This window comes from Lithobates pipiens, unplaced genomic scaffold (assembly GCF_037356315.1).
Source record: "Lithobates pipiens isolate NorthernLeopardFrog02 unplaced genomic scaffold, aLitPip1_a1.2 Scaffold_16, whole genome shotgun sequence".
In the NCBI taxonomy this organism is placed as follows: Eukaryota; Metazoa; Chordata; class Amphibia; order Anura; family Ranidae; genus Lithobates; species Lithobates pipiens.
This window is the reverse complement of record NW_027507748.1, coordinates 97,330,241-97,347,458: the sequence shown is the minus strand read 5'-3', so window position 1 is coordinate 97,347,458 and position 17,218 is coordinate 97,330,241. Positions and strand designations below refer to the sequence as shown.

General features: G+C 44.8%; 1 protein-coding gene across 34 annotated transcripts in view; it reads right to left on the bottom strand.

The window, feature by feature from the left end:
• LOC143981910 (uncharacterized) overlaps positions 1 to 17,218 on the bottom strand; it is a 161,844-nt gene that overhangs the window by 60,348 nt on the left and 84,278 nt on the right. For 15 of the 34 annotated variants that reach the window (XM_077480124.1, XM_077480139.1, XM_077480126.1 and 12 more), the window contains 6 exons: positions 15,878 to 15,958; positions 15,740 to 15,798; positions 15,304 to 15,331; positions 3,148 to 3,228; positions 3,010 to 3,068; positions 2,544 to 2,571 (listed from right to left, as the gene is read on the bottom strand). The exons of 2 other annotated variants lie outside the window; for them this stretch is intronic. In XM_077480124.1, coding sequence (XP_077336250.1) covers positions 2,544 to 2,571; positions 3,010 to 3,068; positions 3,148 to 3,228; positions 15,304 to 15,331; positions 15,740 to 15,798; positions 15,878 to 15,958 — 336 coding nt within the window. The remainder of the gene's footprint in view (positions 1 to 2,543; positions 2,572 to 3,009; positions 3,069 to 3,147; positions 3,229 to 15,303; positions 15,332 to 15,739; positions 15,799 to 15,877; positions 15,959 to 17,218) is intronic. 17 more of the 34 variants (XM_077480142.1, XM_077480147.1, XM_077480153.1 and 14 more) reach the window with 7 other exon arrangements.

The window sequence follows — 17,218 nt, the reverse complement described above, 5'->3', positions numbered from 1 at the left end:
TCTGGAGGATCGGGTCCTCCTGATTCCACCCATATACAGTCACTAGAAATCCCCTCAGTTGTGGGCTGCCGGAGAGCTAAGAGCTCAGGCTTCCATGCAGGGCAATTTCCGGTCATGCCCCCCTTGGCCTTCTTAATTCTTTTTGTTCACTAAGGTTCTCTAACAAACCTCTGAGAGCTTCTCAGAATAGCTGTATTTATACTGAGATTAAATTACACACAGGTGGACTCTATTTTCTAATTAGGTGACTTCTGAAGGCAATTGGTTCCACTAGATTTTAGTTAGGGGTCAGAGTAAAGGAGGCTAAATACAAACGCATGCCACACTTTTCAGATATTTGTAAAAAAAAAAATTAACCATTGATCATTTTCCTTCCACTTCACAATTATGTGCCACTTTGTTTTGATCTATCACATAGAATCCCAATAAAATACATACACATTTTTGGTTGCAACATGACAAAATGTGGAACATTTCAAGAGGTATTATTAATATATATATTTATATGTTAGAGCTGCCATGACGAGTCGACGTACTCGATTACGTTGATATGAAAATACGTTGACGTGCGTGCAAACGTCTGTGTCACACAGTGAGAGTTGCAGGTCCACATCCCAACAGCGGCTTTCAGCGCGGTGCTTCTCTCATCCTGCTCCGTGTCTCCCGCACTCCTCTGTGCTGCCGCCCCCCTCACTTCTCCCCCTCCATGCTGCTGTACCCCTGTCTTCTCCCCCTCTGTGCTGCCACCCCCCTCTCTTCTCTTTTCCACCCTCCGTGCATCTGTCCCCCTCCATACTGCCGCCCCCTCTCTTCTCCTCTGTGCTTCTGTCCCCCTGTCTTCTCCCCCTCCGTGCTGCCGCCTCCCTCGGTATTTCAGGATGGAGAGTGGAGGTAGGAGACGGTAAACCCCGGCTCCTTCGTTTTCAGAATGGACAGTCATTGACCACTGACTGTCCATTCACATAACTGAAACATTGTAACCTCCTGTGATTACGATGTCTCAGTTAATGAATGGAGAGAAGCCGCTGTCTTCTCTCCATTCATTATCAGTGCAGCAGAGGCTGCAGAGAAAGGGACTGGAGAATCTCTGTCCCTAGTCCCTTTCTCTGTCTCAAATGGGAGATGTCAGAGGTCTGTTAAGACCCCTGGTATCTCACCATAGCCCCCCCCCCCCCCCCCAATGGGCTGTTAAAAAAAATTGCAATAAATAATAATTAATTTTTTTTAAAAAATTATTAAAAAACAAAACAAACAACACACTGACACTGTCCCCACACACCCTCCCCCTTAAAAAAAGAAAGCATTGTAAAAAATAAATTATAAACATTCATGAACTTCTGAACAGAAAAAAAGGAAAAAAGGTAAGATAAAAGAATATAACTACATACGTATATGTAATATATATGTATGTACTAGTTGTATTCTTTTATCTTACACTTTTTATTTTTATTTTTTTTATGTATCATTTTTTCTAAAGTTATCCAAAGGATTAATTAGATAATCAAAAAAAAAAAAAAAACACTAGATTAATTAAAATAAATAAATAATTGTATAGTCGATGACTAATCAAAAAAATTATTGATAGATTAGTCGACAGACAAACTAATCGTTCATTGCAGCTCTAATTATATATATGAATGAATGAATGAATGAATGACTTATATAGCGTTACCTATACGAACTGAATCGCCTCTGGGCGCTTTTTTTATATATATATATATATATATATATATATATATATATATATATATATATATTACACACACGCATATATATAATTATACATATCTGAGTGCGGATCCCCCTCAGGGTCCCCAGAGAGCCCCCCTTACATCACTGTCCCCAGAGAACCCCCTCCTTACAGGGGGCTCCTTTCCAAAGGTTCCCCGTGTTCCACTGGTCTCTGCTCTGCTGTGTATATTTGTGAGGCTCACACAGGTATGATGATTGCACACTGGAATTTTCCACTGTGGCCCTTGGCAGAGGGGGAATGGCACAGCATCAGTGCCTAGTAGAAGGCTCCCCACACAACAGGTGGAGGATCTCCCCCCTGCACACATGGTATGGCTGGATATAGGCACAAGGTGGCTAAGGGAGGTTAGAAGCCCATACGGGGACACAGCTGTGATATGGTGAGCTGACAGGAGGTCCTTTTCTTTTTGGGCAGCTGGGCTTAAAATAAGGTAGGGACCTGGATATGTAGCCCCTACGTTAATCTGGCCCTGCTGCATAAAAGACTCTGGGCTATAAGAGACTCAATAAGAGACTCTGGGCTATAGCCCCAGAAGCCACCCCCTAGCGACGCTACTGGTGTCAGAAGTTATGTTTGGTATCTGACAGAAGGGAGGACATGCCGTGTTGGTACAGGAACTAGTCAGCTTCTCTCAAGCCTGAGATCAATGAATTACTGTTGAAGAAACCCCTATTAATCCCTAGAGTTCCACAGAAGCCCTCTTTGAGAAAGGCGGCACTACATAGTGAAGCCATGACTATAAGGACAGCCCTCAAACTTTGAATGACAAATGTGATGTTTTTAGATTTACCTCTGTGACTGACTCCAGCTCTGCTTTAGGCTGCTTTCACACTGGGGCGGTGCGGGCGTCGGCGGTGCGGGCGTCGGCGGTAAAGCGCCGCTATTTTTAGCGGCGCTTTACCGTCGTTTTAGCGGCGGTCTGCGGGCGCTAGCGGGGTGGTTTTAACCCCCGCTAGCGGCCGAAAAAGGGTTAAAACCGCCCGCAAAGCGCCGCTGCAGCGGCGCTTTGCCGGCTGTATTGCCGCGCTGTCCCACTGATTTCAATGGGTAGGAGCGGTGAATACACCGCTCCTTCACCGCTCCAAAGATGCGGCTAGCAGGACTTTTTTTACTGTCCTGCCAGCGCACCGCTTCAGTGTGAAAGCCCTCTGGCTTTCACACTGGAGTGAAAGGGGCCGGTTTTTTTCAGGCGCTACACAGGCGCTATTTTTAGCGCTGTAACGCCTGAAAACTGCCCCAGTGTGAAAGGGGCCTTATTTGCAGTCTCAATTTCTTCATTTTGAACATATCGGCCTTTTTTTCCAGTTCTTGTCTGCTGATAACATAGACACTGATCACTAATCAGGCTTCAATTAAAATAATTTATTAAGTGTATTTTTTATCCTCATATTTACCTCTGTGACCAATGCCACCTCTTCTTTACTTGTAGCCTCCATTTCTCCATGTTCAACATATTGGTCTTCTCCATTTCCTGTCTGTAGAGAACATAGACACTGATCACTAGTCAGGCATAAAAAAAAAATGATTTACTGCAGTTTCAATACTTCTGTTAGTTGAGAAAACAGCCAGTGTTCCCTAACTTGAATCATTATGGCAGGGGTTGGAAACTCCCGGCGCAGGTGCCAGACATGGCACGGGACACCCTTCGGGTGGTGTGCGAGAGTGATCCTGGGAGACCCGCCTCCCACACACGAAAATCAGTCTAGTTGAGCAGTTGTTTCGAGCAGAAGCAGTGCGCAAATAGACAATTGGAGTGGCATTTGAGAATGATCGTGGGAGACCCACCTCCCACAAGGGAAAACCAGTCAGCCAGTCTGCGGCAGTATAGAGGAGATTTAGCAGTGGGGATGGTCCTCGCCCACCTCTGAACCCACCCACCTCTCTTGCCGCTGGGCATCAGAGAGCACTTTACAATGATTTTTTCCAGCTGTGCAGTGAGGGAGTCGGGTTCCCTGGGGCCAGCAGCGCTGCTCATGGTGGTAATTATGCACCTTTTTATTTCATATGTGGCAGTCTCCTAATTGCACAGATGATATTGATCACTGTTGTTTTATGTCATGTGCTACTCGTTGCACCTTGATGCCTTTTTACTTTTTTCAGCAAGGGATCAAACTTGCTTAGGAGTAGCAAAATCTCAAGGAAATTTCCATGGTCCAAATTTTTATCATCTAAAGTTTATGCTGCTTCAGCTGTTGCCCTATAGCTTAGACATCTTTTTCCAGCTTGATGGTGTCAATCACTCTCTCTAGGATGGCACGTTTTCTCTTCACTTCCTCCTTTCTGGCTGTTGTTTGTTTCCCAAAGAAATGACTAGATATGTCCATATTCTTTGATCTCATCAAGAATGATTCAGAGCTAATATTGTGGATGTTGCTTTTTTTGTGATCTTCAATTCTCTGATACATCATTTTCATCAAAGCAACCATCAATAAAAGCACTGATGCCTGTCTTTCTACTGAAAGCAAGACACACCATGCAGAAAAAAACCACCATGTCCATGTGAATAGGTCAACCAGTGACGCTTCTTTCCATCCCTCCTCTCCTATAACTTTTTCAAATTGAAAGAATGGAAATCTAGTTGACATGAATGAAACCGGAAAAATGCATCCAAATTTTCTGATTTTTCAGATTTTGGTCTAATAAACCACATTTCATCATCAACTTTGTCAAGTATGCCCTCATTAATGCCCACTACTTCTGGAATCTCTTCTGCTGCTAATGATTCATCCACAATTTCTTCTTCATCAGTTTCTAGCTCAATAGGAGGTCCAATACTGTGGTGAATATCTTCACCTGCATCAGTATCCATATCCACTTGTACAGTGCTATTCATTGCTGTGCTACAGCTAGCACCACTGTCTTTATGTGTAGATGCAGGTGGTAAGTCATGCTTTGTTGCCACTATCTTAAACAAGCTACTGACTTTTTGATACTGTTTTGTAGCTTTTTCTAAGAGTTTTTTTTTTTTCTTGTTCTTTTTCTGCTGCTCCTTTCTGTTTTATTTTACCTTTAGGGCCGGTTCACACAGGGGGCGACACGAGGCGACACTACTTGGGAAGCCAAGTCGGATACGACTTGTATCCGACTTAACAGCGCGACTTGGGGCGACTTACAAGTCGCCTCCAGGACAGGGAACTGTACAAGTGAGCTTTCACCCCTTGTGACATCATTCCTGTTCCTGTCTTCTTCCTTGTTCCTGTTTTTGACAGTTGTTCTGTGTCCAAAATGCTCTCTGTGCGTTACCTTATGTCAGCTGTCCTAACAGCTGGTTTGGCAGTACTGATGGAAGAGGAAGAAGAAGAAATGAAGCGGAGGAGGAGGATGGGAAGAAGACGTCGCTACTGGATCCATCCAATCATTGCCAATCGACATAACAGAGGGCAGTTCTGGGCTATGTATGAGAACTTGCGTAGGTTTGATGACAAGTTTTTCAAGTATACACGGATGTCGATCACAAGGCAAGTACATATGCTGTATGTCATTGTCCACTTTCCACGTCACTTGCCACAAGTTGTGGATTGTCGACCTGCCACGTCCCTTGCCACATGTGCCATGTCACATGCCACGCGACGTGCCGCGCTTGGCACAAGACGTGCCACGAGACCTGCAACGGGACCTGCCACGGCTGCCACGGGACCTGCAACGGCTGCCACGGGACCTGCCACGGGTGCCACGGGACGTGCCACGGGTGCCACGGGACCTGCCACGGGTGACACGGGACCTGCCACGGGTGCCACGGGACGTGCCACGGGTGCCACGGGACGTGCTACGGGAGCCACGGGACGTGCCACGGGTGACACGGGAAGTGCCACGGGTGCCACGGGACCTGCCACGGGTGCCACGGGACCTGCCACGGGTGACACGGGAAGTGCCACGGGTGCCACGGGACGGGCCACGGGTGCCACGGGACGGGCCACGGGTGCCACGGGACGTGCCACGGGTGCCACGGGACGTGCCACGGGACGTGCCACGGGACGTGCCACGGGTGCCACGGGACGTGCAACGGGTGACACGGGACGTGCCACGGGTGTCACATGACTTGGCACAGATGGGACATGACAAACCAGAAGTAGTGTGTTTGCTAGCAGTAATTGTTCACAAATATGTGGCCTTAAAGTCATGTTGCAAAAGCATTTTTCAGGAGTAAAATAGAGTAGTTTTCCCCTTCGACATTACCTGTCACAGGTGTCACACATTCCACACTTTGTGTATTGTCTACTTAACACATGACTTGCTACGTCACCTCACCCTAGCTAAATCCCTTCAATCGGATGATTTATATTTGGCATATTGTTGATGCGATAATGTGTGTGTGTGTGTGTGTGTGTGTGTGTAGATACCAGTGGTTTATATTTATTATTTTCTAACATAGATGATTAACAAAATTTTTTTGGTTTGTTGCAGTTTTGATGAATTGCTTGGTCTGGTTGACATCCATCTTGAACGACAGAACACAACATACAGGAAGAGTATCTCATCCATTGAAAGACTAATTATTACATTAAGGTAAACTGTCTTTCTGGTGCGCAATACACTTTGCATCCTCACAGCTCAGCGCTACAATTAGCGTGGAGGAGCAGAGCAGGATAGCTGCTGAGTGTCAGCAGCTCTCACATCTTGGAGGGGATAGAAGAGACCCATTGATGATGTTTGATTATTATTTTTTGTGTGAAGGAGCAGCAGATGAAGCTTTGCTCCAATGCTGCAGCCACCTAGGTAATTATTTTTGACATAAAAAAACATAGCATGTAATTAAATGTAATATACTCAAACATACCACACATTAGCAAAACATAAACTTTTTTTAATATTAACATAATTTTTGAAAAAAACATCAACAAACAGTAAGTAACTTTTAAAGAAATAACATCAGCACATATTGTAAGAAAAATCAAGACATCAATTAGAAAAACTATAAATTCTGGTACGATGGGAAAAAATTGTCACCTTCAGTCGAAGGAATGGGGGAAGGTGTGGGTTGGACGCTTTCACGGGTGGCCATTGCAGGGGTAGGTAATGGATAGGGCATGGGGGCATTTGTGCTTTGGGTGTTGTTGCCATACTCGTCACAATATGGCCTATAACGAGGGGAATAGTAGAAGTGGGTTCTGGGTGGCGGGGGATTATAATAGTTAGGGAAGGGTACTGATGGGGGTGGTGGTGGGGCAAATACTGGAGAGGGGGCACTGGTGGCAGGCTGGTGGGCTATATTTGCCTCAAGCATATCTATAATGTTTTTCTTAACATAAGCCTGGCGCTCCTGCAGGATTTTTTTGAGCATTGCTGCCACCATAATCCCAAATCCGCTTTCCGCACTCTCCATGTCACTTAACTTGGTATTCATCTTCTCCATTAGTGACGCAAAACAAACGTTCCAAGTTGTTTTGCAATCGAATTGGTCTTCCCGATCTTCCATGGAGAGCGGGACGGTCTGGTTCCTGTCTGCCTTCGGGTTCCTCTACCTCAGCCATGCTGAGATTGGCCGGCTGGGAATCCTCATTTGTTTCCATAGAGTTTTGGCCAAGACTCTGTATTAATGATGGAGAAGGTGCCCCTTCCTCTCCGCTGGGAGCATTGCCCGCTGCAGCACATTGGGCCGATGTACCTGGCTGTTCCGGGTGCGGCATACTGGATTGTGTTCTGCATGAAAGATAGAATACAATTATTATAACCTTATCCAACTGTATAGTATCACTGTCCTAATATGAAAGATATTATCTTACGCTCTAAGATCCATGAACGGCCTCAGGAACTCCATCTCCTCGGCATGGATATAGGGTGCTACTCTTTTCCCCCCGGAACCACTTCGTTGGTTCAATATTTTTTTTAAATAGCGATTGTAGCAATCGCGGAGCCCCTTCCACCTAGTTTGTAAGATGGTCACTGCAAAACATAAACAGGAACATAATCAATTCTTTTGTTTTTCAGATACCTTGCAACAGGTCATTCAATTGTAAGTCTACATTATGAGTTCATGGCTGGCAAGTCGACTATCAGCTATATCATCCGAGACACCTGCAAAGTTTTATGGGACGTGTTTAACACCATGGTGATGAAGAGGCCGACACCTGAAACATGGCGTGATATAGCAAATAAATTTTGGAGTAGGTGCAATTTTCCCAATTGCATTGGAGCTATCGATGGGAAGCATATACGTGTACAAAAGCCTGTGGGTAGCGGGAGTATGTACTTTAACTATAAAAAATATTGCTCCTTTGTACTGCTCGCCGTTACAGATTCCAACTACTGTTTCACATATGTAGACATTGGATCCTATGGAGGTAGCTGTGATGCAAGGATTTTTGGAAATTCATCCTTTGGTGAAAGACTACGGGAGAATCTACTTGGTATTCCTGAAAATTGCCCCCTTCCTGGCACAGCTGAACCTGCGCTACCCTATGTGTTTGTTGCGGATGAGGCCTTTGCATTGGGTGAACACATGATGAGGCCTTACTCTAGTAGGAACCTGTCCACTCCTAAAAGGATTTTCAACTACCGGTTAACAAGGGCAAGAAGGGTGGTTGAGTGTAGTTTTGGAATTCTAGCCAATAAATGGCGCTTTCTACATACTACAATAAGCTTAAACATTGAAAATGCTATAACTGCTGTAAAAGCAGCATGCGTGCTGCACAATTTTGTCAGAGTCAGGGACGGATATTGTTTTGAGGATTCTCTACTACACGAAATGGAAAATGCACGCATCAGTGCTACAAGGGGATCCACTGATGGTGCCACAGTGCGCGATCAATTTAGATCCTATTTCAATTCACCGGATGGTGAATTGCCGTGGCAGATGGACGCCATTTCCTAATCAAATTCATAAATATTTTTACACAAATGTTTTGATTTCATATCAAGTATCTTTTTGGGAATTTTTGAGTACGGTTGTTAACATGTGCTGATATGGATTATTGTTTTTTAATTAAAGTTGTCTGCTATGTTTTTTGTTATTTGTTATTATATGTTCAATAAATTTAATATGTTAAAATTAGGTTGAAATTACTTTTGATGTGGTTATATTGTTCAATCATTATTGTAATAAAATTATCATAGTGCTACACATCAGTGACAGACTTCCCAATGTTGCTCCGTAATCTTGCCCTAGAGTTAATAGGCACCATTAGGAACCCCAAGTGCCATGTGACCTGTAATGAGCGCCATGTAAAATGTTACATGTGGCAGGTCCCGTGGCACCCGTGGCACGTCCCGTGGCAGGTCCCGTGGCACCCGTGGTAGGTCCCGTGGCACCCGTGGCACGTCCCGTGGCACTCGTGGCAGGTCCCGTGGCACCCGTGGCACTTCCCGTGTCACCCGTGGGAGGTCCCGTGGCACGTCCCGTGGCACCCGTGGCAGGTCCCGTGGCAACCGTGGCACGTCCCGTGGCACCCGTGGCAGGTCCCGTGGCACCCGTGGCACTTCCCGTGTCACCCGTGGGAGGTCCCGTGGCACCCGTGGCACGTCCCGTGGCAGGTCCCGTGTCACCCGTGGCACGTCCCGTGTCACCCGTGGCACGTCCCGTGGCAGGTCCCGTGGCACCCATGGCACGTCCCGTGGCACCCGTGGCACGTCCCGTGTCACCCGTGGCACGTCCCGTGTCACCCGTGGCACATCCCGTGGCAGGTCCCGTGGCACCCGTGGCAGGTCCAGTGTCACCCGTGGCACGTCCCGTGGCACCCGTGGCAGGTCCCGTGGCACGTCATGTGGCACCCGTGGCACATCCCGTGGCACCCGTGGCAGGTCCAGTGTCACCCGTGGCACGTCCCGTGGCACCCGTGGCACGTCCCGTGGCACCCGTGGCACTTCCCGTGGCACCCGTGGAAGGTCCCGTGGCAGCCGTGGCAGGTCACGTGGCACATCAAGTTGGTATTGAAACAATGCTTTTTTGAAGCAAAAACGTGGGGAATACAGTTCAGACACTATTAGAACAGTCAATTCATCTAATGTTCATGTAATTGGAGCTTTTGTTGCTCTGGTGTGATATTTTTGATGGCAGGGGGATCTAGGGGGAGGAACCAAGGACTGTTGTGAAAGGGGGCATTTATGCACCGATTCCCTGTGCAAAAGAAGACCTACAAGACCTAAATTGAACTACAACAATCATGCATAGTGAAGGAGAAAAGACATATAAACTTACTTTTTGCAGAGCGGTCGGCCTGTGACAAGACATCCCAGTCTTCGAAAGAGAGTCTGCAGATCTCCAGCCAGGCACTCTCTCTTTTTTGTATTAGCTAGTATGCTTTGTCTGTCTTGGCATACAGACACCTTCTCTCCCTAACAAGGCGTATGAGGGACTCATTGTCCACTGGTTCTCTCCTGTTCATAGCAGACATTTTGCAGGACTGAGCTCTTGGTCTGTGTGAGTTGAAGATAAGGAGGAAAACGAAACTAATGTGTATGGAAAGGAGGGGCTGCCTGCAGTGGGGGCTGGGTGACTTCCTGTCAAGTAGCCTACAGATGAACAGGAGAGGCGACTTACATTGACATGAATGGGTACAAGTCGCCTAGAAGTCGTTTCCAAGTAGTACAGGAACCTTTTTTAAAAGTCGGAGCTACTGCAGTAGCATCTATTAAGACAGCTCCATTGACTATCATTGTTTTTAATGCAGAGCGACCTGGAGGCGACTTGAGGCGACCTAGACCGACCTGAAGTCGGATCGCTGTCACCCGCAGTGTGAACCGGCCCTTACCTTTCTTATCCATTTCAATCACTAACAAAAAAAAAAAAAACCAAAAACATATTTCCTATATCTCTCCTATATCAAAACATGCTGTCAGCAAATACATCTAATAACTCATTCCCTAGCTGGACATATTTCCAAATCCACCACTTTCTACATGACATTAACCGTGATTCGTCAGTTTCTCGGGCACTCTCCACTTTTGAAACCCTGTGCTCCCAACCCTGACCCCAGCAGCATTTACTATCAAATATTCATAATATGATTAATGCGTACTCCTCCCACAAATCCTGCACATGCGCTGAGACAGGAGTTACAGTGTTCCTAGAAACTTGAGCCCAGCTCCATCTTGAGCCCACAGTTTACAGTGCTCAGTGCATGCGCATGACAATGCACACAAAAGAATTTAAAAAAATTGCCTGCACACCATTGCCCTTTACACATGTATGGTGTATCAAAATTTAGGAGGTGTTTACTCTGTCCCTTAATGCCCACTTGCTTTTTATAGGGCACGCAGTGTACAGGAACGTATAATGTAAAACATGGTGGTATTTCCCCACCCAGGTTCACTTTTTATTATTATTATTATATATATTATTAAAATCAATACGTTAACTTTTTTTCAAATAAATACACGAGAGAGAGAGAGAGAGAGAAAAGTAGAGAGAGAGAGAGCGAAGGGGGGAGAAATGGAGAGAGGGAGAACAAGAGAGAGATGGAGGTTCACCATGCAATAAGTGCTCAGGCTTCCATGCAGGGCAATTTCCGGTCATGCCCCCCTTGGCCTTCTTAATTCTTTTTGTTCACTAAGGTTCTCTAACAAACCTCTGAGGGCTTCTCAGAATAGCTGTATTTGTACTGAGATTAAATTACACACAGGTGGACTCTATTTTCGAATTAGGTGACTTCTGAAGGCAATTGCTTCCACTAGATTTTAGTTAGGGGTCAGAGTAAAGGAGGCTAAATACAAACGCATGCCACACTTTTCAGATATTTGTAAAAAAAAAAAAATTAACCATTGATCATTTTCCTTCCACTTTGTTTTGATCCATCACATAGAATCCCAATAAAATACATACACACACATACATACATACATACATACATACATACATATATATATATATATATATATATATATATATATATATATATATATATATATATATATATATATATATATGTATGTATGTATGTATGTATGTTAGAGCTGCCATGACGAGTCGACTTAATCGATTACGTTGATATGAAAATACGTTGACGTGCGTGCAAACGCCGATGTGTCACACAGTGAGAGTTGTAGGTCCACACCCCCACAGCGGCTTTCAGCGCGGTGTTTCTCTCATCCTGCTCCGTGTCTCCCACTCTCCTCTGTGCTGCCGCCCCCCTCACTTCTCCCCCTCCATGCTGCTGTCCCCCTGTCTTCTCCCCCTCTGTGCTGCCACCCCCCTCTCTTCTCTTTTCCACCCTCCGTGCATCTGTCCCCCTCCATACTGCCGCCCCCTCTCTTCTCCTCTGTGCTTCTGTCCCCCTGTCTTCTCCCCCTCCGTGCTGCCGCCTCCCTCGGTATTTCAGGATGGAGAGTGGAGGTAGGAGACGGTAAACCCCGGCTCCTTCGTTTTCAGAATGGACAGTCAGTGACCACTGACTGTCCATTCACATAACTGAAACATTGTAACCTCCTGTGATTACAATGTCTCAGTTAATGAATGGAGAGAAGCCGCTGTCTTCTCTCCATTCATTATCAGTGCAGCAGAGGCTGCAGAGAAAGGGACTGGAGAATCTCTGTCCCTAGTCCCTTTCTCTGTCTCAAATGGGAGATGTCAGAGGTCTGTTAAGACCCCTGGTATCTCACCATAGCCCCCCCCCCCAATGGGCTGTTAAAAAAAATTGCAATAAATAATAATAATTTTTTTTTAAAAAATTATTAAAAAACAAAACAAACAACACACTGACACTGTCCCCACACACCCTCCCCCTTAAAAAAAGAAAGCATTGTAAAAAATAAATTATAAACATTCATGAACTTCTGAACAGAAAATAAAAAAAGCTAAGATAAAAGAATATATATATATATAATTTATATTCTTTTATCTTAACTTTACAAAAAATAAATACAGAAAAAAAGGAAAAAAGGTAAGATAAAAGAATATAACTACATACGTATATGTAATATATATGTACAGTGGTGTGAAAAAGTGTTTGCCCCCTTCCTCATTTCCTGTTCCTTTGCATGTTTGTCACACTTAAGTGTTTCAGGACATCAAACCAATTTAAACAATAGTCAAGGACAACACAAGTAAACACAAAATGCAATTTGTAAATGAATGTGTTTATTATTAAAGGTGAAAAAAAATCCAAACCATCATGGCCCTGTGTGAAAAAGTGATTGCCCCCCTTGTTAAAACATACTATAACTGTGGTTGTCCACACCTGAGTTCAATTTCTCTAGCCACACCTGTTCACAATCAAGGCATCACTTAAATAGGAGCTGCTTGACACAGTAAGGTCCACCAGAAGATCCTTAAAAGCTACACATAATGCTGAGACCCAAAGAAATTCAGGAACAATTGAGAAAGAAAGTAATTGAGATCTATCAGTCTGGAAAGGGTTATAAAGCCATTTCCAAAGCTTTGGGAATCCAGCGAACCACAGTGAGAGCCATTATCCACAAATGGCGAAGACATGGAACAGTGGTGAACCTTCCCAGGAGTGGCCAGCCGCCCAAAATTACCCCAAGAGCGCAGCGACGACTCATCCAAGAGGTCACAAAAGACCCCACAACAACGTCCAAGGAACTGCAGGCCTCACTTGCCTCAGTTAAGGTCAGCGTTCATGCCTCCACCATCAGGAAAAGACTGGGCAAAAATGGCCTGCATGGCAGAGTTCCAAGGAGAAAACCACTGCTGAGCAAAAAGAACATCAAAGCTCGTCTCAATTTCTCCACAACACATCTTGATGATCCCCAAGACTTTTGGGACAACATTCTGTGGACCAATGAGACAAAAGTGGAACTCTTTGGAAGGTGTGTGTCCAAGTATATCTGGCGTAGAAGGAACACTGCATTTCATAAAAAGAACATTATACCAACAGTAAAATATGGTGGTGGTAGTGTGATGGTCTGGGGCTGTTTTGCTGCTTCAGGACCTGGAAGACTTGCCGTGATAAAAGGAACTATGAATTCTGCTGTCTACCAAGAGATCCTGAAGGAGAATGTCCGACCATCTGTTCGTGTACTCAAGCTGAAACGAACTTGGGTTCTGCAGCAGGACAATGATCCTAAACACACCAGCAAGTCCACCACCGAATGGCTGAAGAAAAACAAAATGAAGACTTTGGAGTGGCCTAGCCAAAGTCCTGACCTGAATCCTATTGAGATGTTGTGGTATGACCTTAAAAAGGCCGTTCATGCTCGAAAACCCTCTAATGTAACTGAATTAGGACAATTCTGCAAAGATGAGTGGGCCAAAATTCCTCCAGGACGCTGTAAAAGCCTCATTGCACGTTATCGCAAACGCTTGGTTGCAGTTGTTGCTGCTAAGGGTGGCCCAACCAGTTATTAGGTTTAGGGGGCAATCACTTTTTCACACAGGGCCATGATGGTTTGGATTGTTTTTCACCTTTAATAATAAACACCTTCATTTACAAATTGCATTTTGTGTTTACTTGTGTTGTCCTTGACTATTGTTTAAATGGGTTTGATGTTCCGAAACACTTAAGTGTGAGAAACATGCAAAGGAACAGGAAATGAGGAAGGGGGCAAACACTTTTTCACACCACTGTATGTACTAGTTGTATTCTTTTATCTTACACTTTTTATTTTTATTTTTTTTATGTATCATTTTTTCTAAAGTTATCCAAAGGATTAATTAGATAATCAAAAAAAAAAAAAACCACTAGATTAATTAAAATAAATAAATAATTGTATAGTCGATGACTAATCAAAAAAATTATTGATAGATTAGTCGACAGACAAACTAATCGTTCATTGCAGCTCTAATTATATATATATATATATATATATATATATATATATATATATATATATATATATATATATATATATATATATATATATATATATATTACACACACGCATATATATAATTATACATATCTGAGTGCGGATCCCCCTCAGGGTCCCCAGAGAGCCCCCCTTACATCACTGTCCCCAGAGAACCCCCTCCTTACAGGGGGCTCCTTTCCAAAGGTTCCCCGTGTTCCACTGGTCTCTGCTCTGCTGTGTATATTTGTGAGGCTCACACAGGTATGATGATTGCACACTGGAATTTTCCACTGTGGCCCTTGGCAGAGGGGGAATGGCACAGCATCAGTGCCTAGTAGAAGGCTCCCCACACAACAGGTGGAGGATCTCCCCCCTGCACACATGGTATGGCTGGATATAGGCACAAGGTGGCTAAGGGAGGTTAGAAGCCCATACAGGGACACAGCTGTGATATGGTGAGCTGACAGGAGGTCCTTTTCTTTTTGGGCAGCTGGGCTTAAAATAAGGTAGGGACCTGGATATGTAGCCCCTACGTTAATCTGGCCCTGCTGCATAAAAGACTCTGGGCTATAAGAGACTCAATAAGAGACTCTGGGCTATAGCCCCAGAAGCCACCCCCTAGCGACGCTACTGGTGTCAGAAGTTATGTTTGGTATCTGACAGAAGGGAGGACATGCCGTGTTGGTACAGGAACTAGTCAGCTTCTCTCAAGCTTGAGATCAATGAATTACTGTTGAAGAAACCCCTATTAATCCCTAGAGTTCCACAGAAGCCCTCTTTGAGAAAGGCAGCACTACATAGTGAAGCCATGACTATAAGGACAGCCCTCAAACTTTGAATGACAAATGTGATGTTTTTATATTTACCTCTGTGACTGACTCCAGCTCTGCTTTAGGCTGCTTTCACACTGGGGCGGTGCGGGCGTCGGCGGTAAAGCGGCGCTTTACCGTCGTTTTAGCGGCGGTCTGCGGGCGCTAGCGGGGTGGTTTTAACCCCCGCTAGCGGCCGAAAAAGGGTTAAAACCGCACGCAAAGCGCCGCTGCAGCGGCGCTTTGCCGGCTGTATTGCCGCGCTGTCCCATTGATTTCAATGGGTAGGAGCGGTGAATACACCACTCCTTCACCGCTCCAAAGATGCGGCTAGCAGGACTTTTTTCACTGTCTTGCCAGCGCACCGCTTCAGTGTGAAAGCCCTCCGGCTTTCACACTGGAGTAAAAGGGGCCGGTTTTTTTCAGGCGCTACACAGGCGCTATTTTTAGCGCTGTAACGCTTGAAAACCGCCCCAGTGTGAAAGGGGCCTTATTTGCAGTCTCAATTTCTTCATTTTGAACATATCGCCCTTTTTTTCCAGTTCTTGTCTGCTGATAACATAGACACTGATCACTAATCAGGCTTCAATTAAAATAATTTATTAAGTGTATTTTTTATCCTCATATTTACCTCTGTGACCAATGCCACCTCTGCTTTACTTGTAGCCTCCATTTCTCCATGTTCAACATATTGGTCTTCTCCATTTCCTGTCTGTAGAGAACATAGACACTGATCACTAGTCAGGCATAAAAAAAATAAAAAATGATTTACTGCAGTTTCAATACTTCTGTTAGTTGAGAAAACAGCCAGTGTTCCCTAACTTGAATCATTATGGCAGGGGTTGGAAACTCCCGGCGCAGGTGCCAGACATGGCACGGGACACCCTTCGGGTGGTGTGCGAGAGTGATCCTGGGAGACCCGCCTCCCACACACGAAAATCAGTCTAGTTGAGCAGTTGTTTCGAGCAGAAGCAGTGCGCAAATAGACAATTGGAGTGGCATTTGAGAATGATCGTGGGAGACCCACCTCCCACAAGGGAAAACCAGTCAGCCAGTCTGCGGCAGTATAGAGGAGATTTAGCAGTGGGGATGGTCCTCGCCCACCTCTGAACCCACCCACCTCTCTTGCCGCTGGGCATCAGAGAGCACTTTACAATGATTTTTTCCAGCTGTGCAGTGAGGGAGTCGGGTTCCCTGGGGCCAGCAGCGCTGCTCATGGTGGTAATTATGCACCTTTTTATTTCATATGTGGCAGTCTCCTAATTGCACAGATGATATTGATCACTGTTGTTTTATGTCATGTGCTACTCGTTGCACCTTGATGCCTTTTTACTTTTTTCAGCAAGGGATCAAACTTGCTTAGGAGTAGCAAAATCTCAAGGAAATTTCCATGGTCCAAATTTTTATCATCTAAAGTTTATGCTGCTTCAGCTGTTGCCCTATAGCTTAGACATCTTTTTCCAGCTTGATGGTGTCAATCACTCTCTCTAGGATGGCACGTTTTCTCTTCACTTCCTCCTTTCTGGCTGTTGTTTGTTTCCCAAAGAAATGACTAGATATGTCCATATTCTTTGATCTCATCAAGAATGATTCAGAGCTAATATTGTGGATGTTGCTTTTTTTGTGATCTTCAATTCTCTGATACATCATTTTCATCAAAGCAACCATCAATAAAAGCACTGATGCCTGTCTTTCTACTGAAAGCAAGACACACCATGCAGAAAAAAACCACCATGTCCATGTGAATAGGTCAACCAGTGACGCTTCTTTCCATCCCTCCTCTCCTATAACTTTTTCAAATTGAAAGAATGGAAATCTAGTTGACATGAATGAAACCGGAAAAATGCATCCAAATTTTCTGATTTTTCAGATTTTGGTCTAATAAACCACATTTCATCATCAACTTTGTCAAGTATGCCCTCATTAATGCCCACTACTTCTGGAATCTCTTCTGCTGCTAATGATTCATCCA